Raw genomic sequence first — 23,652 nt, forward strand, 5'->3', positions numbered from 1 at the left:
GCAGGAGCAGGGACCGAGCAACGGGAGCTCACCCCATTGCGGGGATTCGAACCGCTGACCTTCTGATCGGCAGGCCCTAGGCTCTGTGGTTTAGACCACAGCTCCACCAGCGTCCCTTTCCCACTGGCACCTCTCTACATATGCTTTTACAGTCTGAGACCAGCAGAGGGCAACATCTGAATGGAGTAACATCCAAGGAAGTATCATCCAAACAAGATCCCAAGAGGGTTCAGCAGCTGTAATGTTAAGTGGGGAATCCTTGGGACCCAAAGTCTGGTCTGATGCTGTTGTTTTTAAGCAGCGTTCAAGCGGTCCTTTGCTATATTTCTATCCCAGCTTTTAATGCAGATGTTCCCAAAGTGAACAGTTTGAAAACAGCAGTAATGAAAGTGGGCTTTCAGGATGAGAAGCAGCTTATGGAAAGGAGAGATCTGTCACATGTCCCAGGGGATATAATGGACACTATTCATAAGGTGCTCGCGGGCAGCCGCAGATTGTACAGTGCTCTTCATTGAAACAAGCTGGGATTTTCCTGCTACACAATGTGGGAGCTGATTGGTGGGGGAAGTGCCATTTCCCTGCACAAGAGACGTGCCAACTTCAGGTGTGGAGCAGGTAGGTGGGGCAGCTGGCTCTGCTGCATCATTCAGGGTGGCACATTACGCTTGTGGAAAATATTGGCCCATCAGGGCTCCCGTTCATTCCAGCTTTCTTCAGCCTGGTGCCCTCCAGAATGTTTGGACTTTCTGGGTGGGGTTGATGGGGGCTGTATACCAAAACAGCTGGGGGGCACCAGGTTGTCAATGCTTTTTTGCTGACACTGAGTGAAGGGGAATGGAAGATAACCACACTTGAAAAGGTGCCTGATTTCTGCTGATAATCAAGTTCAATTTCAGAATCGAATAATTACACACTCCTTAAAAGTGGCTTCTTTAAACCTTGGTTTATTGCCTCTAGTGCCTAAAACAACAACAACAACACACCTTTCAGAAACACTTCTATGCAAGTTGCCTCTGGGCATGTTTGAAGCACCTTTGTAAAAAGAATGCTTCCTTTCCTGTCTTGAGTAAGGTGTGGAATCTGGTTTTTATGCTAAAGCCTACCTGCCCTAGCATGGGAGAGCCCCCAGACACTGTCTTATCCGAAAGGAAGTATTTTGTATACAGTCACTGCATGCAGCTGCGGGAGGGGGGAGGCATTAATCCTATGTGATTACTGGTTGCACAGGTGCACACAGCGACAGCAAACACATGCACTGACAACTACCAACCTGTCTCTTCTGCCTTTGCAGCCTCTTCATTCAGACAGCAAGGGACGCAGGTGGCGCTGTGGGTTAAAGCCTCAGCGCCTAGGACTTGCCGATCGAAAGGTCGGCGGTTCGAATCCCTGCGGCGGGGTGCGCTCCCGCTGCTCGGTCCCAGCGCCTGCCAACCTAGCAGTTCGAAAGCACCTCCGGGTGCAAGTAGATAAATAGGGACCGCTTACCAGCGGGAAGGTAAACGGCGTTTCCGTGTGCGGCTCTGGCTCGCCAGAGCAGCGATGTCACGCTGGCCACGTGACCCGGAAGTGTCTCCGGACAGCGCTGGCCCCTGGCCTCTTGAGTGAGATGGGCGCACAACCCCAGAGTCTGTCAAGACTGGCCCGTACGGGCAGGGGTACCTTTACCTTTACCTTTTACATTCAGACAGCTGACCAAAACTGATAAAATTCTGGCTTGGACCCCCCCCCCCAATTTTGCCTGGGTTGCAAAAGCAGTCCCTAGAATTACTTTTGTCCAGCCCCAGGCTCAACTTGATGCTTTCCAACTACAACTCCCATCATTTCTGGTCATTGGCTCTGCAGGGAGTTGTAATCCAACAACATCCACCACATTGGGAAAGGCTACCTTAGCACTGAGCTGGCACTATAAGGGAGAAAACTTTCCCTCCTATAGCAGCAGCGAGGAACCTGTTATTCCCAAGGGCCACATATCCCTTCTGAGCAACTTTTCAGAGTTTGAGGACAGATTTTAGCTAGGCAAACACACTTGGTGTGAGGAGTGTTAGCCTAGGGAGAGGGGGGCTGGCATTGGGCCTCTAGTGGAGGAATCACTGCCCTTGTGGAGGGTCCAAGCAGCCCTTGCTGAAGCAGACCCAGGTGCAGAAATGTACCACCACCAAGTTTAAGAAATGAGCCGTTTAAAGCATCTTGCAAAAAGCAAATTGCCAGTGGATTCTTACAGCTGGGTTTTTAACACACACAGGAAGGAAGTTAAAAGTGTCTGGTGGGAGTGCATTGAAGGAGCTGGCATTTGGACCAAGTGCGAAACCAGCCGCAGAAATGGAGGCAGGGCAGAAGGACATGCAGATTGGGAACTGAGTCTTGAGGGTCCAAGGCTGAGCTTGCCTTGCAGATCAGTGTTCTCATTCGTTCTCTTATCGATTTAGCTGTCATGGGCAAGAGCACCTGCCTTCTCTGCTTCTCCCTCCCTCCCTCTCCTCCCTGCTTAAAGGACATATTCTCAGCTTCAAGCTGAGCTGTCTGGTTTCCATGGAGACAGAGGTCTGAGGCCTACAGATCCCTCCTCTCTCCCATTACGGCTTTCCACTCTTCCACATTCTCTCTCTCTGCCTCCCCCCTTTTCCGCCTGTCACGATGCCAAGAAAAGCAATAACTGTATAGACAAGGTGCCAACAATGCGGCACCTTCCGTCTTGCCAGGGAGAGTCGTCGTCATTCTCTCTCTGCGTCTTTGTTTCAGCAAATGGTCTGGTGCTTTTACCACCACGCTTAAGACAGGAGGTCCTGTTGGCCACAATGAACAGGTACCTGTGGGGAACAGGTGCGTGAACAATAAAACCATTGTCCAGCCCATCCCATCCAATTCTGGGTCCCTGTGATGTCTTAACGGCAATTTTAAAAAAATACGTGCAAAATCACCTAAAAGTATGAAAAGTTAGGGATGGTTTCCAACTAACAAGTCCTGTCAAAACAAGGATTTATGCTTGTGCAGTAGAACTTCCCCTGTGCACCCCTAAATCTGTTCTATGGGTCCCCTTAACCCTCTGCATGAGATTGGGGTGGATAGGGAAAGAGGGGATGTTCCACTGGATAAGAGTAAATCCTTGACCTTTTTCTCCAAAAGACTAAAATAGATGCTGGGCGCAACTTGCTAGGATTCCACAAAAAACCCTAGCACCCAAACAAGGGCTAGTCTGTAGGGCAGCACCTGCTTCCCCAAAACAAATGCCAGGCCCTCGGGGTTTCCTTAAGCTTAAGGCGTCCATCAACTTCGCTGGCTGAAGTCCAACCGCTCAGTTTCTCTTCCGCCCTCTTTCAAGCATATCAGATGTGAACGGTGGCTAGGAGCCACCAACCACTGATAGTCATGAAATAAATGTCTGGCTATAGGAAAGCCAAGAGAAAGCAAGATTTTGCTTATCCAGAAAGAACAAATGCAACAGGTTATAGAAATATGAAACCAAGCTGCAAGGCTACATATACATTATGTTTTTATATATGTTGGAAGCCACCCAGAGTGACTGGGGCAACCTAGTCAAATGGGTGGAATGATATTATTACTTCTTCTTCTTATTATTATTATTATGCAGATCAGCACTTCCCAAGGATTGGGCAGAGTCTAGATCAGGGGTCGGCAAACATTTTCAGCAAGTAGCCAGTCCACTGTCCCTCAGACCTTGTGGGGGGCCAGACTATATGGGGGTGGGGGAATGAACAGATTCTTATGCCCCACAAATAACCCAGAGATGCATTTTAAATAAAAGCACACACTCTACCCATGCAAAAACATGCTGATTCCTGGACCGTCCACGGTCCAGATTTAGAAGGTGATTGGGCCGGATCTGGCCCCTGGCCCTTAGTTTGCCTACGCATAGTCTTGATGCTTAGTTATGCCCATGGAATACCTTGTGAGTATCTGGCAGGTGAAAACAGTCCATGCTCGGAGCACTGAGAGGTCACAAATACAGCCAAGTTTCATGCAAATAAATGGTCACATTTGCATATTATTGCTTGCTTAGCAAATAGAAGTACCGTAGTCTTCTGTGTTTTTTGTTTTGTTTTTTTACAACGGCGCTGCCAGGGCTAATGTATGATCAAATGGGTGGTATCCAAATTCTCAGGCTTTTGTTTTTGCTTGGCAGAGTGTGTATGAGGGGAGACTGTTAAGCCCAAGGAACCTTGAGAAGGGATTTGAGAGAGATAACATGAAGAGATAACCTGGGAGGAAGGAGTTTCATGCACAGAGAAGGAGAAGAAAGATGCACATTGTTTTAAGAGTGTGAGATATGTATCGGGAAGGTTTCTTAATGTTTTATCATGTTTTTATATATGTTGGAAGCTTCCCAAAGTGACTGGGGGCACCCCAGTAAGATGTGTGGGGTATAAACAGTAAAATTATCATGGAAGGGGACGGCCCTATTTTGATCGGAGAAATGTTGGAGGGTATGGATGGAACATAACCATGGTGGTTATCATGTCTCATAGGAATATAGGAAGCCATCACATACCAAGTCAGACCAGTGGCCTAGCTGGCTTGATATTATCTGCACTGACTGGCAGAAGCTCTCTGGGGTTTCTGTTGGGCTGCCTCCAGCCCTGCCTGACGAGAGCAGAGGTTAAACCTGGGACGTTCTGCATGCCAAGCAGGTGTTCTGCCCTTGAGCTATGGCCTCTCCTGTTTCCTCTAAAACATCCCAAAACATACCTTTTTTATCCCCTTGATAATTTTGGCTGCCCTTTGCTGAACCGGCTTCAGCTCTGTGATGCCATTTTAGTAGTGAGGGATCTTCGTTACTGACAACCTGATCCTTACCTCAGAACACCCCCACCCCACCCCAACCTCTCTCTTCTTAATGTGTGGATGTGCTGAACCAAAGGTGACACATGGGCATAGCCAGAATTTTTTTTTAGTAAATCAAAGAAGTTGTTGAGCATTTCTTCAGAAATCACAGGTAAATCACAGACATCTGAAGGCAGCCCTGTTTAGGGAAGCTTTCAATGTTTGAGGTATTACTGTATTTTTATATTTGGTTGGAAGCTACCCAGAGTGGCTGGATATAAATAAATTGTTGTTGTTGGTGGTGGTGTTATTAAAATACCCCATAAATAGGACATTGGGGGGGGGAGGCTTCTGCTGGGGGGTGGGGCAGAACCTCAGATAAATAAGTACTTTCAATACTTTTCAATAATATTTGTGGATCTAAGGAAGGCAGCTGCACCCCCAGGGCTATGGCCATGAAAGTTAAACTGTCCCAGTAGCTCTTCAAACGCCATCTTGGCAGTCAAAATAACCCCACAATTAATTGGTAGTTGTTTGTAACCATGAGCTCATATATGTTTATATTCACTCGCTTTGATGTGGGCTAATTGGCTTTGCTTTGATGCTATCCTTATCCGTGAGCTTGGAGTGCTGAGCTTTGAGCCCAGAAAGTGGAACTATCTGTAAGACTTGGGTAGTTGCCATCTAAGGCCTCCTCTGGTCAGGTGGAGTGATGGGAAGTCCTGGCCAAAGTGCTGTTTGCCGCTTTGTGTTTATAGAATTATAGACTTGGAAGGGGACACGAGGGTCATCTAGCCTGACCACCTGCGATGCAAGAATCTTTCACTCGACGTGGGGCTTGAACCCACCACCCTGGGATTCATGCCCTACTTCTTTCCTATATCTGCACCCAGCCACACCCACAAACCTCCCTTTGGGCCTGTGGTTCAGAACACATGATGGGACGTTGAACAACCAACCTGAGTTTGCCCTTCTCCAAAGTTTGCAATTCAGTTTTCGAAAATTTAAACACATCAAAATGTGCATTTTGAGAGGGGGAAAATATTATTAATAATAGTAATAGTAATAATTTATTATTTATACCCCAGCCACTCCGGGCAGCTCGCAACAGAATATTAAAAACATGATAAATTTACAAATACATACTTAATCACACATATAAATGCAGAGTTGCCTTTAAATTCAGGCTGATTTTTTAAACAACAACAAGCATACAGAGAAGCCATTGGTTCGGGTCCACCTCCACAGCAGAAGAAAACAAGCTTGCACTATCTTCCATGTGACAGCTCTTTAAATATTTCTTCTTTAAAAATCTTTTCCAGGCTAAACATACCCAACTCCAGGCGAAACGTACTCAGCTCCCACAACCTCATAACCCTTGATTCCTTCCAAACCCTTGATCATCTCTGTTGCCCTCCTCCAGCTTGTCAATATCCATCTTAAATTGTGGTTGGCTGGCCATCTGCCTTGTATGATTTAGTTGAGATTCCTGCATTGCAGGGGTTTGGACCACAAGGCCTTCGGGACTCCTTCCAACTCTAAAATGCTACGATTCTGTGAAGAGAAAGTCTAGTCAGACAGTGAAAAGAAGCAAAAAGCCAGTGCAGCAATTTTAAAGAGGAATGAATGTATTCTATGGCCTGAATGCAGAGAAAGGCAACTATTTCAAACACGAGTCATTGTGAGTAAAATTGCGTACGATGGACTAATGGTCTGATTCAGCATAAGGAACCTTCTGAGGTTCCCGCATTTGTTTTTGTTTTTACTTCAAAGTAGTTTATTTATTTTATATTACTCTCTTCTCATTTATGAATCACTTCCCATGAAACACCCAGCGATATCGTCAACAAGAAAAAACATATGTATAAAACAATTTTAGATCCAATACATGAATGGACAGGGATTTTTTAAAAAAAGTCTTTAGCAGGTGATGGATGCTTTAGCTGAGATCCCTGCATGGCAGGGGGTTGGACTAGATTACCCTCGGGGTCCCTTCCAACTCTACAATTCTATGATTCCAAAGGGTAGATGCCACCACACTAAAAGCCTACTGCCTACATTATACGTGCTGGGTGAGATGGCATTGGCAGGAAGCCTTCTGCAGAGCACAGTGGTTGGTTGGGTACATATGAATGGGTGATGCAATATTTTAGGTGCAGAGACCTTTGACCCTCCGTGGTCCCCTCTTGGAGCTACCCTTCTGCATGTGAGCCATGAAATCACAACCAACTCTGTGGACCTCCCTTATGACATCACTGGAGAGTTCTTTTCTTGGGTGTGGTTCTTCTCCAGCGGCTTCCTCTCCCCACTCAGAAGGCTGGGCATAATGCTTACCATACATTTCCTGCTCCTCTGGCTAGCCTTTTCTGCACAGGCCACAGCTTGCCTTCTCTGCTTCACCACCCACCGAAAACGTGCCCGCGTCTGCCAACACTTCTTTGGCCACCGGGTTTCCCAGCATGGGAACTGCCAACCGATTATGGAAAGGGCCTTTGCACGTTTCGCCAAAACCCAGGTGGGTGAGTGCCGTCCAATTGAGCACTGGACCAAAATGGAGGCGGTCACACATACCACCTGCCCCCAATGTGCAGTGTTCAGTGTGCATGCTTATGAGTGCTTATAGGATTCCCCGATCTCGGTTGTTTGACTTGAATTTTCAGGGTTTCAGCTATTTTTGCTGAAGATCTGCAACCAGAAATATGTTAAGCGGATCTTAATGGACAGGGTGATAATTGTCAGTTATCCCAGTGCTGCCAGTCAGTGTCAGCGATACTGACCTAAATGGAATGATGGTCTGGCACGATATAAGGTAGCTCAATATAAGTTCCTTGGATAGCTATCTGAAAGCATAGGCAAATGTGACCAACTTGGCCAGGCAACTGGGCTATTGTAGATGATGCCAGACAAAGGAACCTAGGGAGGAAATGTCCCAACTGAGGTGCCACCACAGAGAAGGCCCTTTCTCTGGTGGCCACCAGCTTCACCTCCAAAGGTGGGCTGACCTGGAGAAAAGCTTTCAGGTGAAGATCTGAATAGATTGGCAGGTTCATAAGGGACAGATAGCCCTGAAGGTATTTTTCTGCTTGGTTTTCTAGCTTGTGTTTGGCTCCCTGACATACGAGATGCCATTCGCCACACTCACACTACGCTCCCGAGCTCCGCCCCTATCCGGAATCATAGAATTTGTAGAGTAGGAAGGAACCACAAGGGTCATCTAGTCCAACCCCTTGCAATGCAGAAATATTTTGCCCAGCCTAAGTCTAGAACCCATGACCCTGAGATTAAGAGTCTCATGCTCTACCAATGGAGCTACAATGGGAAAGGGACCAGGCCCTTCAAGAGCTTCCTATCGTCTTTTTCCAAGATGCGTCCGAAATCGAGAAGCTGAAGGACATATTTGGCAGAATGATCTTTTTCCTGGAGGAGAAAAGTATGGCAAAAGGTGGGTATAGACTCTTCCATCTTCTGCACAGAACTCTGCATATTTAATTGGATTTATCAACCACACTATTTCAAGGTCTCACGGTTGCTAGCGGGAATGTTCTCTTTTTTTAAAAAAAAATTAATTAATTTTTTTTTAAAAAAAATAAACATACAACAAAAAAACAATTCAAGAAAAACAAAAAAACCATACAATTCAAAAAAACAATGCAGTATCGAGATTACTCTGAACCTCCTGACTCCCCCCCCCCCATCTCTTCCATGGGTCCTAGTGATAATATTTACAACAATACTATCCAAGTTCTATCCTTCCAAATTATCCATACTTTCCATTAATTTACAAGTGTGGTTAAAATCCTGCTAATTTTTTAACCTGCTTACAATGTTTTTGTCAATAAATTGTAAACTTCCTATTCTTTTTTTAAAGCTCTTGCCCTCTTGATCTCTGGGCTTCCCAGTTAATTTTGCCATTTCCGCATAGTCCATCAACTCGGTTTGCCATTCTTCTCTGGTTGGGGTTGTTTCTTCCTGCCATCTCTGGGCTAGTGGCATCCGTGTGGCTGTTGTCGCATACGTGAACAGTCTTCTCTGGTCCTTTGGTAGCTTGTTACCTGTAATTCCTAATAAGAAGGCTTCTGGTTTTTTGTTAAAAAGCTAGTGGGAATGTTCTAGAATAATAAAGGTAGAGGTAAAGGACCCCTGGATTGTTAAGTCCAGTCAAAGGTGACTATGGGGTTGCGGTGCTCATCTCACTTTCAGCCCGAGGGAGCAGGCGTTTGTCCACAGTCAGCTTTCTGGTTCATGTGGCCAGCATAACTAAGCCACTTCTGGTGCAACAGAACACTGTGACGGAAACCAGAGTGCACAGAAACACCGTTTACCTTCTCACCACAGTGGTACCTATTTATCTACTTGCACTGGCATGCTTTCGAACTGCTAGGTTGGCAGGAGCTGGGACAGAACATTGGGAGCTCACTCTGTTACAGGGATTTGAACCGCCGACCTTCTGATCAGCAAGCCCAAGAGGCTCAGTGGTTTAGACCACAGTGCCACCCTCATCCATGGGTCCTTTACCTTTTCTTACCTCTAGAAGAGGAGCCATGCCACGGCACCCACAGCACATAGAACATAGAATTCAACCGTGCCCTAAAGGTCACATCCGCACCATAGCTCCCCCCAAACAAGAATCCTAGGAACTGTAGCTCATCATCTCACAACACTACCATTCTCAGCATCCTTAGCAAACTATTGTTCCCAGGATTGGGGTAGAGGCTATCGGGCTCATGATGGCAGAAGCCTCCTTGAATTGGAGCCTATTTTCTCTTCGTGTGACCAGTGAATTAGCTTTAGTGCAGGACTGGATAACCCGTGGGCCTTTGTTTGGACCACAGGTCCCATCACTCCTGACTGTTGGCCACACCGTCTAGGCCTGATGGGATTTATAGTCCCACAGCATCCCCATCTCTGCACAGAATCCAGCATTCTCCCATCTGATGGGTCTTGGACTGCCACTCCCATCAGCCCCAGCCCAGCTGGGTAGTGCTGGTTGGGCTTGATGGTACGAAACAAGGGTGGAGAACCTTTTTTCAGTGTGAGGACTGCATTCTGTTCTGCACAACCATCTGAGACCTAGTGATATGCAATGCCAGAAGCAAAAGCAGGCAGAACAACTAATACAATGTTTACCTTTCTTCAGCATGAACACATCCTCTCTATCTTCCATCCAGACATGGGTTGACACATTACAGCCAGGCAAAGTCAGATAGGGGAGACTTCTGAGGGTCAAATGCACCTACAGGTCTGCATTTTGCCCCCTGATCCAGAGGTTTGCCACCACTGGTCTAAAACATCTGAGCAGCACTAGGTTGGGGGAAGGCTGATCAAGTACATAAACTTTTCTGCCACAATAAATTTCCTGTAGTGTTAAGTCTAAACTTTACATGTCAATACAGAACTCTCTCTTTTGAAAAAATTGTGGGTGCCCTCTGCTCCCATGGACTTGGGAGCATGTCCTACTGATTTCAATGGGGGCTTACCCTCAGGTAAGGCAGCACAATATCGGGCCCATAATTGCTTTCAAGGGTTCATGTCTCTTAAAGGTATTGCAATATAAAAAGCAAATTGGGGTTATAAATGGTTCCACGAGGGCACTGTGAGGGAGACAGTAAGGCAGAAAATATGCCAGGGCTGTCACTTTGTAGAATCTGTGCTTTTCTTCTGGGGGGACACAGGGGTGTGCATACCCCTAAACATTTTGTGAATCTAATTTTGGCCTCATTGAGGGGCAGTATTTCCACATGAGCAGGAAAATGAGAGTACCCCTAAACATTTTTTTAGAGAGAAAAAAGCACGGTGTAGAATAATTCTCAGCTGCTTAATCATTAAGTTTATTTCAGGCTGCATATCAGAAAAGAAAAGTGTTTCTAAAGACGGGGGGGGGGGATCTGGTTTGTGCTTCATTGGGTGCCCATTTCCATAGCTCCAAAAACGAAAACATAAATCTTCCTTAAAATATGGACATAATTCATGTGTACAGATAAACTTTTGGGAAGAATTGCTGTTGTTTAAATGCACCCACATCTCACCATAGCAGGGGAAACTGAAAAGGTTAGCCATGTGCCTGCTCAGTCCTTGAGCTGGGAAGCTGGCTGTTGTTAGGCAACTTCAAGGTCCCTACTCTCCTTTCCCAGAGTTCTTTATCTGTAAAAGCACATAGCTAAACTGTGGAATTCACTATCCCACGGGAGTCAGCGATGGCCACAAAAGCACAATACATTTAAAACATAAATATAAATACATTGCATGATTATACCAAAAAAACAGAACAAAGCAAACCCCATAACAGCCACAGGAAGGTTTGTTGTGGTGCACTAGTAACAAAACAACAGCATCTTAGTCTATCAAAAGCCAGCTGGGAGTGGGGAGGGGAGATAAGCCCTTCCTTAGCGCCCAAAATATGTCAGCAGTGGCAATGCTGCAACCCTAACAAAAGAAAATAAAAGCCATTTTTAAAAACCCCACCTGTCCCATGTATGGAGAACAAGAAATTATTCTGAATATTTAAGGTAGGAAAGGTGATTAGACATTGAAATCATAAAATGATATAATTGTAGAGTTGGAAGAGACCCTAAAGGTTGTGTAGTCCATAGCTGTCAACGTTTTCCTTTTTTAAAGGGAAATTCCCTTATTCCGAATAGGATTCCTTGCAAGAAAAGGGAAAAGTTGACAGCTATGGTGTATCAATGACAGATGACCATCCAACCTCTGCTTAAAAGCCTCCAGAGTCCACAACCTCTTGAGGGAGACCGTTCCACCACTGAACAGCTCCTACCATCAGAAAGATTTCCCTGATGTTTAGTCAGAATCTCCTTTCTGGTAACTTGAAGCCATTGGTTGGAGTCCTACCTTCCAGAGCAGGAGGAAACAGGCTTGTTCCCTCTTCTATGGGACAGCCCTTGAGATGTTTGATGGTGGCTATCATATCTCCTCTCAGTCTCCTCTTTTCCATGCTGAACACTCAGGGAAGGAAATATGTGGCGGGGCTTAGGAAATATGCTTCCATGTACAGTAAGATTGGCCAGTTTCTTGGCCCCAAGGGACAGGGAGAGTAGAACGGACCCTGCATTGGCCAAAGAGTGCTGCCCAACCTTCTCCAGTCCAGAGTTCTCCATAGGTTTTGGATTACTGCTCCCATTACCCATGCTGCCTGGGGCTAGAGGGAGTTGTAGTTGTTCTGAACTGCAGGCCCAAAGTGCAAACTCAGGTTGTCTGCTAAACATCTGATACACTGTCGTGAATCGCAGACCCAAAGTTGGGTTTGTGGGGGTGGTTTAGTACAGGGATGTCAGAAACATCAGAACAATCAATTCCAGTGCTTTATTAAAGAAGGTGCAGACTTACAGCAAATCAGCCTGCCAGGTATCCCAGCCTTTAAAGACTGCAAGACGGACACTGCAGCAAGGCGATGGCTTGTCCCATGCAAACAATCATACATTTTTTATACACAAGGCATCATAGGTCACTTGGGCCGGCTGTTCCCATAAGGGCATAGGTGGCAAACAACCCGAATCTTGCAGATAGTTCCCTTTCTGGGCTCCTAGCCCAGCATCCCAAACCCACAGATAAGGATAGCATCAAAGCAAGCCAATTAGCCTATATCAAAGCAAGTGAATAGAACTATGTACAGTATGAGCTCACAATTACGACAACTACCGTATTTTTTGCACCATAACACTCACTTTTTTCCTCCTAAAAAGTAAGGGGAAATGTCTGTGTGTGTTATGGAGGGAATGCCTAAGAGTGGCATGCCTACGGATTTTCCTCCTCTAAAAACTATGTGCGTGTTATGGTCGGGTGCGTGTTATAGAGTGAAAAATACGGTACCCATTAATTGTGGGGTTATTTTGACTGCCAAGATGGCCTTTTGCATCCAAAGGAATAACTTGGCGCCCTTCTCCATCTGCCCTCATAGTGCCTTATCCCCTGGCAGTTAAAGAAGCTGAGAAGCAGGTTGAAAAAGAGATGGCACAGCTCAAAGCAGGTAATGTAGAGATATAACTGGACGTGGGGCAAAGGTGCTGCCTTAAAGCTGCCTGTTCCCTCTTTTGAGTCCACAAACATTGTTCCCTCCACCACACAGCCTCCTTTTCTATCTCCATCTTGAAGATAGCTTTGCATTCGCGACTAACTGAGCGTAGGTTTTGTCTGGCTGGGTGCATTATCATGTTCCTGGAAAATGCAAGTAGATCTCCTCTTGTAAGTCCCACAATATTTTGCTGGTGTCTCAGCCTTTATTGTGGCTATTAGATGTGATAGCTAAATCAGGCTTGTAAACAAGCCCATAAAAGTTAGTAGCTGTGGAAATATTTACCAGAGGATGGCCAGACAGCTCCACCAGCCTGTTGCGTTTCCATGCTAGGCATGGAGAAAGGTGCTGGAGTTGCTTTGATATTACTTGGACAATCTTAAAAGGGGATTCGATGAATTCATGGAGATTAAAGGCTATCAGTGGCTCCAGCTGTTCTCCCTCCAGTGTTGGAGACAATATATGAATACCAGTTGGTGGAAATCACAAGTGCAGAGAGCACTGTTGACTCAGATCCTGCTTGAGAGCTCCCCATAGGCATCTGGTTGGCCAGAACAGGATGCTGGACTAGGTGGGCCATTGGCCTGATCCAACAGTTTCCTTCTGACAACCCACTTGCTTTTACACTGGACAAGAAGAAAAACAGAACCCTCCATTGCTTTTCCTCCTCCATCACCTTCTCGCTCACTTGCATGGAATTCATTCTTGCGTACCACTACCAGGCTAGTGCTTAATTACAAGGCTGAATAGAACCAGAAGTTTCTGAGACTGTGTACAATGGAATAACAATTGCTCTGGGGCAAACAACAGGAGAGGTTTTCACATCCAGCGCATGGGCTTCACAGAAGTATCTGGGGTATCTGGGGTAGAAGTGGGGATGTGATTTGGGCTGGTCCTGCCCTGTAGCAGAGTTGAAGCAGCTAGAAGTGGTTTAGCCAGATAGATAAAGGCAGGTAGTGGTGCCTGAGTGATATAATAAGACTTTTTAATGGGTTAACCCTTGAGGGGAGGACATTTGGACTCCTCTTCATGTGGTAAATGTTTGAATAGAATCAAAGGCTAGATGGACCTTTGTTCTGACCCAGCAGGGTTGATAGGTTTTTCTACAAGAAGGCTGGCTTGCGCACGGCCCTCCAGAAGTTGTTGGTCTCCAACTCCAACCAGCCCCAGCCAGCATGGAGGATGGGAATTTGTAGACCAGCTATGTTTGGATGGCTACAGATTCTCCACCCATACGTTCATCCAATACAAAAGCTTAAGGCGACTTGCCATATTGCAATTAAAAATAAATTTAAAAATGGGTAATAGATCAGAGCTGGTGTGGTGTGCTGAACCAGGACCTGGGAGATCAGGGAGATCAAATCCCCTACTCAGTCATGAAGTCCACGGGGCAACCACAGACCAGTCACTGTCTCAGGTTCAACGTACCTCACAGGGTTGTTGTGAGAATAAAATGGGGGTGGGGAGAAAAGCATGCACGACACCTCAGTTGAACTCCTTGGATAACAGGTGGGATAATAATAGCAACAATAATTTTAAATGTAATAAACAAGCAAACAAATAATGCAATTTCCTCTCCTCCTGCACAGCTCCAGCCTGCATCCCACCGTGTGGTGAGTGCCAAAACCTACTACTTTCCTAGCCCCTCCGTTCCAGCTTCCCTCCCTGGCTTCTGCTTCTATTCCCATCGCACTCTTTCATCTTCCTCCCAGGGTTCCAGAAAGAGGCTCGCCAGTACCGATGTTCGTCTTGCACCATGGTGGACTGCTTGCTGCCCATCGATTGCCCAAGTACATCCCTCTTGGTTCTTCCTTGATTTTCGGGGTCAGGGATATTTGCTGGCCCAGGTGGTGGAAAGATTCTGTGCCAACCGTACCAAGAAGGAACTTGCACTGAGAGCTATGGAAACCACAGAGATGTGGGAGGGGAGAATCGTAGACTTGTAGAGTTGGAAGGATAAGGAAAGGCCATAGCTTAGTAGTAAGACACATGCTTTGCATACCAAAAAATCGTGGGTTCAGTCCCTGACATTTAATCCCTGGTATCTGAAGAAGTGTGCATGCACATGGAAGCTCATACCAATAATAAACTTATTTGGTCTCTACGGTGCTACTGGAAGGAATTTTTTTATTTTGTTTTGGCATTTACAGATCCGGATAGGGAGGGGCTCCTGTCTGAAACCCCTAAAGAGCCACTGACTAAAGCTTTGATGATGTTTCAGGGGGGCTTCCTATGTTCCACATTGCCCTGGTGAATGATGCACATCAAATTGGGCTCACAACTTAATAGGAGACTTAGGTTGTGTGCATTTCAGGGGCATTGGACTAGAGAACCCTTGGTGATCCCTTCCAACTTGGTGGTTCTATGATGATTCCATACCTGTGTAAAGTACATTTGAAATATGTTCTTTCGCTCAGAAGAATTCTGGGCACTGTAGTTTGTGACTGCTGGTAACTGTAACTCCATGAGGAGCAAACTATCTATTATTGATGTCTTAAACTGGTATACTGACCTTCGTCTGTAGATCTCAGGGCAGTTCCCAACATGTTTTGAATGTGCTTTAAAGGGATAGCGCGTTCAAGGCCACAATGTCTCTGAGCACCATCTAGGATGAGAAATGATTTCCCCAATCTGACTAGCTCTGCTGAAAAATATATTAATTTGATTGTTTCTCCTCCCCGCTCCCCAATTCCTCATCTCCCAACCTCCCAGTTCAGGATGTGCATAAATCTGAAGGGGACGTGACACTTCTCAGCTGCGGAGTTAAGTTTGAGATTCCTGAAGACGCAACCTTCCGATGGAAATTTGCCAAGGAAGTAAGTGGCTCTTGGGTGGTTGAAACAGAGCTGTCCTCGCTAAACCCCCTGCTTGTGAGGTAGCTCTATACCAGAAGATTAAATGCTCCTCACAGTGTCCCTTGTTCAAAGGTGCTTTGAGCAAGGTTTTTGCTGCAAAAAAAACGCAAAACTTTGACTCAGGTTTGGAGAGGACCCCAGATTTTGGGCTTCATAGTTGATGAAGCCATTCTTAGGGCGTTCCTTAATTCCAAGTGTGTCTCCACTGATTTGTGGTGTAGTCCTGCAAATCTTCATTCAAAAGAAATAACACAAAATCCAATGCATGTCTAACGGTTTGGAGCCCTCACTGCAAGGAGGACTGTGTTCCTGAGGAGGGGTGAGAATGCATTTGTGTATGTGTAAGTAGCCCAATAATATATATACTCACACAGCAGAATAGCGCTCAGTCTGCAAAGAGGATCATCCCCTGGCAGCTGAAACTGACTGGTCTCAAGACAGTCTTGAAAGTGACGCTGAAACCGACCAAGAAGTCTAGTATTGTTTCATACAACCAGTGCTATAGCTATAGCTTAGGGCCCCCCAAAAAATTTAAAGGAAAAAACCTGGATGTACATTTCCAAAATATAAGACAAAAAACAAATAAAATAAAACCTACATACAGCAACAGTGTTTGTGTTGTGTAGGCTCCTATTTGTTATGTGCAAATTATAGGCTTTAGATACCTATTAGGTCCATAAATTATAGGCTTTAGATACCTATTAGGTCCATAAATTACCATATAGCATATATTCAACAAAAAAAAACAGTGACAATTTGTTGTTGACAAAGGACAGCTGGACATATAAAGGGCCCCATTACCTTCAATAGCTTAGAGCATGGGTAGGCAAACTAAGGCCCGCGGATCCAGCCCAATCGCCTTCTCAATCCGGCCCGCAGATGGTCCAGGAATCAGCATGTTTTTACATGAGTAGAATGTGTCCTTTTATTTAAAATGCATCTCTGGGTTATTTGTGGGGCATAGGAATTCATTCATCGCCCCCCCCCCCGGCAAAAATATAGTTCTGCCCCCTGCTGAAAATGTTTGCAGACCCCTGGTTTAGGGCCTCATCACACCTAAACCCGGCCCTGCATAGAACCACCATTTATTTCTAGAGACAATGCATCTGTGATCCCTAGATGCAAGCAGCAACAATAAGCCATCGCTATCAAGGTCAAGGGGGCCCTGTTTACTTGCAAAGACACCTGGCTTCCTGCTTGTTGGGAACAGGAACATTGGTGTACTTTTTCTGTGGCCTTGCAATCCTGCACAGATAGTCCTTGGACATTCTGTAATCTGCACAAGCGATCACAAGCTCTCAAAATACAGTTTAAAGGCTACGGCAAGGATGAGAAACCTTTTTTTCCCCAGCTGGAGGTCCACATTGACTTCTGAGCAGGCTTCTGGAGCTACTGGTCGGTGGGGACAAAGGCAGATGTGGACAGAGCGAGAAAGGCAAATTTTGTGTTTGTGCAGGAGGCTCGTTCCTACAAACACCCTTCCCTTTCTTTAATCCAGGAAAGCAAAAAGCATTATCAGAGTTGAAGGACACATTCCAGCTGAGCAAAAAATGCTCAGGGAGGATGCTATGTAGGAACAGCAGATGTGGCCTGGGGAGAGGGAGGGTGGAGAGAGGCGAGTTTTGGAAGCCAAACAGAGAATCTCAGAGGGAAGTATTTGACCCCCACCCCCACCACCCCCGGGCTTGAGGTTCCCTGCTCCTGATCTAAGGGAAGGGGCAATGTTTGTGTGCCTGAAGGTGGAACTTGAAAAGACACACACACCAGGTTTTTCTCCTTGAGAAAATAATCTATACACATCCCCCTATATTCCATTACCCAGGGAGAAAGACAGATTTGCTTAAAATGGGGGGGGGGTATGTGTTTGATTTTGAACAGAGAAATGGCTGGAAAGGAAAAGGTTCAGCAGCCCCCACACTAGACAATCTGCAGCCACCTACAGCTAGTTTGCCTGGCAAAATAAACTCCCCAGGAGAGCTGGGTGTGGGTGCAAAATTGTGCAACTACACACTATGGGTTGCATTCGACTAACTTTTACTCAAAGTTGGACCCATTTGAATGAACGGGTCTCATTGGGTCATGACCATTACTTACCATGGGTCCTCTTGGAATAAAAGTTAGCTGAATGCAGTTCCTCCTGTGTGCAGTTCCTCCTTGACAAGAAGGTTCTCCACACCTGGGTGCAAAAAATGTTCAGAGGATCCACCAGGATTTGCCTTCATCCAGGTAAGAAACTGAGGAAACACCTGAGGGAGAAGAGTCACAGCATGGCTGCTTTACGTCATTAAAAATAGTCATAATCATGACTGCATGAGAGGCACACCATATTCAGAGTCATTTTTGTCCTATCCCTTTATTGTTACCATCGATTTATCATGAATCCTCTAAACCACTGTCTGAAAGCAATTTACACAAGCAAGGTACATAAAAAGCAGCTACAAATGTGAAAACAACAAATATATTTAAAATGAGTCCGAAATCCTAACAAGGAGAGACACATTCAACAATCTGAGAAAGGCTGTCAGAAGAAAAATGTCCTCGATTGTTTTAGAAGGTGTACTGATAGTGACACCTGTCATATCTCAGCAGAAATGTTATTCCACAGCACAGGGGCAGCCACAGTAAAGGCCCTGCTCTGAGTTACTGCTTAGGACTTATAACACTACATTTCCCTTCCTTCCTTCTCTCACCCCTCTTCTCTTTCCACTTCTCCACCTGCAGATCAGAACCAACAAAGTTTTCCTCTTCCAAGACCTGAACTTTGGGTTCAATCCTTCCCTCCTTATCCGCCCCACCCTGGGATCCCACCATGGCACTTTTGCCTGCCAGATCGCCGGGGAGGACGGGGTGCTGGTCAGGAAGTTCTTCTACCTCAACGGTGAGGAGTTGGGGCTTGTGACACAGATAGGCTCCTCAGAAAAGTCCAGTTGTTTTTGGCTGGTGAGGCCTAGACTAGCTTGGGTCACATCAAAACCACACCATACATTTTAAGCCTGCTTATACCACTTTAACCAGTCATGGATTCCACCAAGCAATCTTGGAAACTGTAGCTTGCCCCTCACCAAACTACAATTCCCAGTACCACACCTCCCAATACGAGACATCCCATTTTCTCGTGTGAGATCTTGGCAGTTGTTTTGGGTGCTCTCACCCCCCCCCAAAAAAAACACACTTTTTGGGGGGTGAGAGCAAGGTACAGGTCACATAACTCACCCAGAAGTCCAAGTTTAGGGGTTTTTTAAAAAAAAAAAATGGACGTTTTGGAGTAGTCTTCATAATCTACAGTTTCTTTTTGGGAAGCAATGGCTGTGAAAGTAGCATAAGAGTAGTTCAAGGTTCACCTTTTTGCCCTGGCTATGGACACCTGAGAGCTATATATACTTGAGGGACCCACCTTATTTCTGAGACTGCAAGTTGCTTAAAATTGTTTTAAATATTGTGCTTTAACCCGCCCTGGGACCTCAAGGTGAAGGGCGAATTAACAAACAAACAAGCAATGCATGGAGTGACCTTTGCTTATACAGTGGTACCTCTGGTTACGAACTTAATTCGTTCTGGAGGTCCGTTCTCAACCTGAAACCGTTCTTAACCTGAGACACCACTTTAGCTAATGGGGCCTCCTGCTGCCACCGCACAATTTCTGTTCTCATTCCTGAGGTAAAGTTCTTAACCCGAAGTACTACTTCAGAGTTAGCGGAGTCTGTAACCTGAAGTGTTTGTAACCCGAGGTACCACTGTACCTGGATTGGGCCAGGAGGCAAATCTGGAGCCTGGTCACATGATGTCGCAGCAATAATATACAAAGGTAGAGTTTTCCCCATCACTGTGTGCTTGGGATTTTTGATTATTTCCTGCACATTTGTAACCCGCCCTTCCTCCAAAGGTTTCAGGATGTGGTTCATCCTGCCCTTTATCTGAAATGGATAAGGCTGAAAAGCAATGAGTGCTCCAAGGTCATCTGGCAAGAGTTTCATGCCTGAGTGGGAGTTTTTTTGAGCCTAACTCTCTCCCCTTTCCTTTTTGTGTCGGTGGGTGATTTCAACCAGAATTGCTCCATCAAAAAGCATTTGCTCATCAAAAAAGCCTTTTATCTGGCTCTCCCCATTCTTGATCCTGTGCCCTGAGCACTGCACCATGGTGCTGCTAGGGGCAGAAAATCAGACTTCCTTTAAAATAATAAAATAATAATGACTTTTTTAAAAGATGGTTGCATTTTTGCCTGTTGCTCAGCTATTAAATAGACAGGAGTTTCTCTCCCTAAAAACCTGGCAACCACAGACTAAATAGTAACACGTTCAGTTACAGATAGGTAGCCGTGTTGGTCTGCCATAGTCAAAACAAAAAAAATTCCTTCCAGTAGCACCTTAAAGACCAACTAAGTCAGTTCTTGGTATGAGCTTTCGTGTGCATGCACACTTCTTCAGATACACTGTGTATCTGAAGAAGTGTGCATGCACACGAAAGCTCATACCAAGAACTGACTTAGTTGGTCTTTAAGGTGCTACTGGAAGGAATTTTTTTTGTAGTAACACATTGAATTTGCCACATCAAATTGGTACAAAAAGCCCTTAACAGAACTGGCCTTTTGGCAATTGCCATGTAAAGTTCATCCCACACTTGCAAGAAACTGATCCTTCAGTATGGCAGTGTCCTTTGGTACTCCCTGCTCATTGATATTAGGCTGGTGTTATTGCAGTCTTCTTTTCAGTGATTGCTAAAAATCTTTTGTGTTTAAGCAAGCCTACCCAGACATATAAATCTGGCATGTGTGTGTTTTTATACTGTTTATTTATTTATTTTTAATTCCTGGTTTTCTTTTCATAGAATCATAGAATTCTAGGAAAGGGACCCCGAGGGTCATCTAGTCCAACCCCCTGCAATACAGGAATCCCGATACAGAAATCTTCAATGACAGAACCATTTAGCCATTTAAGGCCAACCTTTTCCCTAATGCATTATCTTATTGGTAACTTAATGTGTGTTTTGTGCTTTGCGTAAACCGCTTAGAGGTTTTGATGACTAAGTGGTAAATCCAGTGCATTGCTAACCTGTGGAACTCCCTGCCACAGGAGTCGGGGATGGCCGCTGACTTGGATGGCTTCTGAATGCTAACTGTTGTGAATCACAAGTAGGGTGAGAACTGTTGCGCTCAGGTCCTGCTTTCCTTTAGGCATCTGGTTGTCCGCTGTAAGGGCAGGATGTTGGACCAGATGGGCTACTCGCCTGACCCAGCAAAGTTCCTCATATGTTCTCAAATTCAATAAGATATAGCAAGGTTGGTCTTTCAATGATGGTTTGGCTAAGTGGCTTGGACTTTTCCCTCTCCTGCAGTGACGGAGAAGAGACTTCATCTAGAGAAAGAGTTGCAGGAGATGTTCAAAGGCATCTTGAACCCCCCGCCGATGGTAGAGGTTGCGGGCGAAACATGGGGAGAGGAGGTGGAGACCAACCTAACCGACTCAGAGATGCCATCCTTGGAAGAGATTCTCTCTGGGCCAGACTTCCTCCACAAGAAGGTCGTTGTCTTCCTCATCGTGGGAATAGCCATGCTCTCAGCGCTGGCCACTATGATAGCAATGTGCGTTTCCTTGCAGTTCTTCCTGCACAGAGGGCTGGGATTCCAAAATAAAGCGACTTGCTTTATTTTACCTCGCGTTCCGTTCGCCTCATTTTACAAATAAAAACGAAAAGTACCAAGGCACCAGTTTCCTTGCCTGGAACAACCTCAGCTCAGGGGTAGAAGATGTGTTTTGCACATAGAGTTGTCCAAGCTTCAGTCTTTTGGGGAACAACTTCTATAAAAGTAGACAATACTGAAAACAAGATGGACAATGAGTGTAAGAAGATCGCTGGCAGGGTCAGTTCAATGGCCAGTCTCACAGTGGCTTGTCAATTGATTAAAACTAGTAACCTGCCTTTTAAACCAACTAACTGATTAAATCTAAGGCTGTCACCTGACTAAATAAATCCAGGGTTGCAAAACTACACCCATTTACCAGGGAGTTAGCCCCACAGAGTAAACCTGCATAGGAAGGCCATTGATCAACGAACTGATTAAATCTGCTCAAATCTGCATATGAGAAACACCCATTTTAAAGGGGGAGAAAAGATCATTCCTGATTTTTTCCAGATAAGGTTGGCATACAGAAGACGTGTTTGCCTCCCTCCTCACACACAAGTGGAAGAATGGTGTTCACCATCTCAAGTGTGTTGTAAATAAGTTATATTAAACAATGCTTTTTTTATCCCTGGGGGTACACTAACCCCTAAACGTTTTGTTTAAGTTTGACCTCATTGAGGGGCAGTATTTCAATATGAGTAGAAAAATGAGAGTACCCCTAAACAATTTTTAAGGAAAAAAAGCACTGATATTAAAAAAATATGATTGAAAAATAAACAAAAAAATTCTTAAGACCACATATTTAGTGCCGTGTGTGTATATATATATAATGATAGTTCCATCTGGCTAATAAACAAAACAGTTGCAACTCTAGTTAAATATATTTTATTTTATTTCATATTACTGCAATAAACAACTCAATAGTAGCCAATTTGTTCAGCATCAGCTACACTTCCTTTGTGTATCTGAAGAATGTATCTGTGTGTATCTGAAGAAGTGTGCATGCACACGAAAGCTCATACCAAGAACTAACTTAGTTGGTCTTTAAGGTGCTACTGGAAGGAATTTTTTTGTTTTGACTATGGCAGACCAACACGGCTACCTATCTGTAACTACACTTCCTTTGTCATTCAATAAAAAGAAATTTGCTCCCCTGATTTTCAGGTCAGTGGAGTCAAAGTTCTGAAGCAAATAAATAAATAAATGTTTTTCAGAGGGATCCATCCATTCATAGTTTTCACCTATTTGAAACCTTACATGCTTAAAACAATTTAAGAATGGGCTTAGGGATGAACAGAGGTAGAGACTCAACCATTCATCCGTCCCTGGTCACATTATATTTGAAACCTTGCATTTTAGAGCAGCTTTTTTTCCACCCAACAGATTTTTATTTTTAGAAGCTTTTTGTATTCCTACATTTTTGCATTTGGAAGCCTCAGGTTACTTTTCTCATCTCTCAAAAAGAGCTGGGTTCTTAAAAATAGTTTGATCTGTTAAGCCCTGGAAGTTTAATTACCCCAATCCCCATTGTTAGAGGGAAAAGTTGTCCTTTCAAAATATTTTCCCCATCTTCGGGAGCTCCCAAAAACACATTAAAAAGTGCTCTGATATGCATGTAGCTCTGCTGGTTAAATTTGGCCAGCTAAACATCCTACACATTTTTTTGTTTTGAGATTTAAAGGTCCTTTTGAGATGAAGAGCACTTTCTCCCACATAAGAATGCAGCCTTGATTAATCTTATCTCTTAAGCAGCTGCTAAGAGATGTTAGTTTTAAGTATTTGGAACAGCCATTGAACTAAGCATCAACTCTCTGTTTGCTCCTTAGGACAATTTATCGCTGGGCTACAGACATCAAACTGTGAATTGGGAGGAACTTCACAGAACATTCCTCCCTTCCCCTCTACCAACCCCTTCTTTTTGCTGTGCCTTGGTAAGGACTGTACAACGATGACATCACCATTACGACACAATTAAAAGAATAATAATAATCCAGGTCACACATTGGAACTTCTAAGGACAAGTTATGCGTTTTGCAATTTGTACTCAGGATAATCTCTCTTCCATTTAATGACCGGGTGGGTGGACTGGTGACTAGCAAAAACTCCAAAGCGTGCATCTGTCTGTCTGTCTGTTGTTGTTTGTTTGAGCCTGTCTGAGCCTGTCACAACAAAAGGAAAAAGCACATTGGGTCTTCTCTGAGCTGTTTTAGAAGTTTCTCCCGCACTCATCCCCATTAAGAGGCACCCCCCAAAATTTCTGCAGAGCATAGGGTTGTGCCAAGCCTACTGATATCTCCTTCCTGCTAAGTGAGCAAGGCACTCAAATCTGAAAATGGAGAGATTAGAAGACACAAAATCTACAAGGACAGAGC

The 23,652-nt window shown here is 44.9% G+C and overlaps 1 protein-coding gene across 1 annotated transcript; it reads left to right on the forward strand.

The window, feature by feature from the left end:
• The first annotated feature begins 6,633 nt into the window (after positions 1–6,633).
• SPACA6 (sperm acrosome associated 6) lies at positions 6,634–23,269 on the forward strand. Its single transcript, XM_083754044.1, is given in 10 exon segments — positions 6,634–6,916; positions 6,920–7,298; positions 8,144–8,221; positions 12,692–12,760; positions 14,395–14,418; positions 14,518–14,595; positions 15,518–15,621; positions 18,382–18,538; positions 20,992–21,238; positions 23,107–23,269. Coding segments are annotated over 10 exon segments (1,380 nt in total). The 5' UTR covers positions 6,634–6,709; the 3' UTR covers positions 23,144–23,269.
• Positions 23,270–23,652: the final 383 nt, after the last annotated feature.

This window comes from Podarcis gaigeae, assembly GCF_964106915.1.
Source record: "Podarcis gaigeae genome assembly, chromosome: 8".
NCBI lineage: Eukaryota > Metazoa > Chordata > Lepidosauria > Squamata > Lacertidae > Podarcis > Podarcis gaigeae.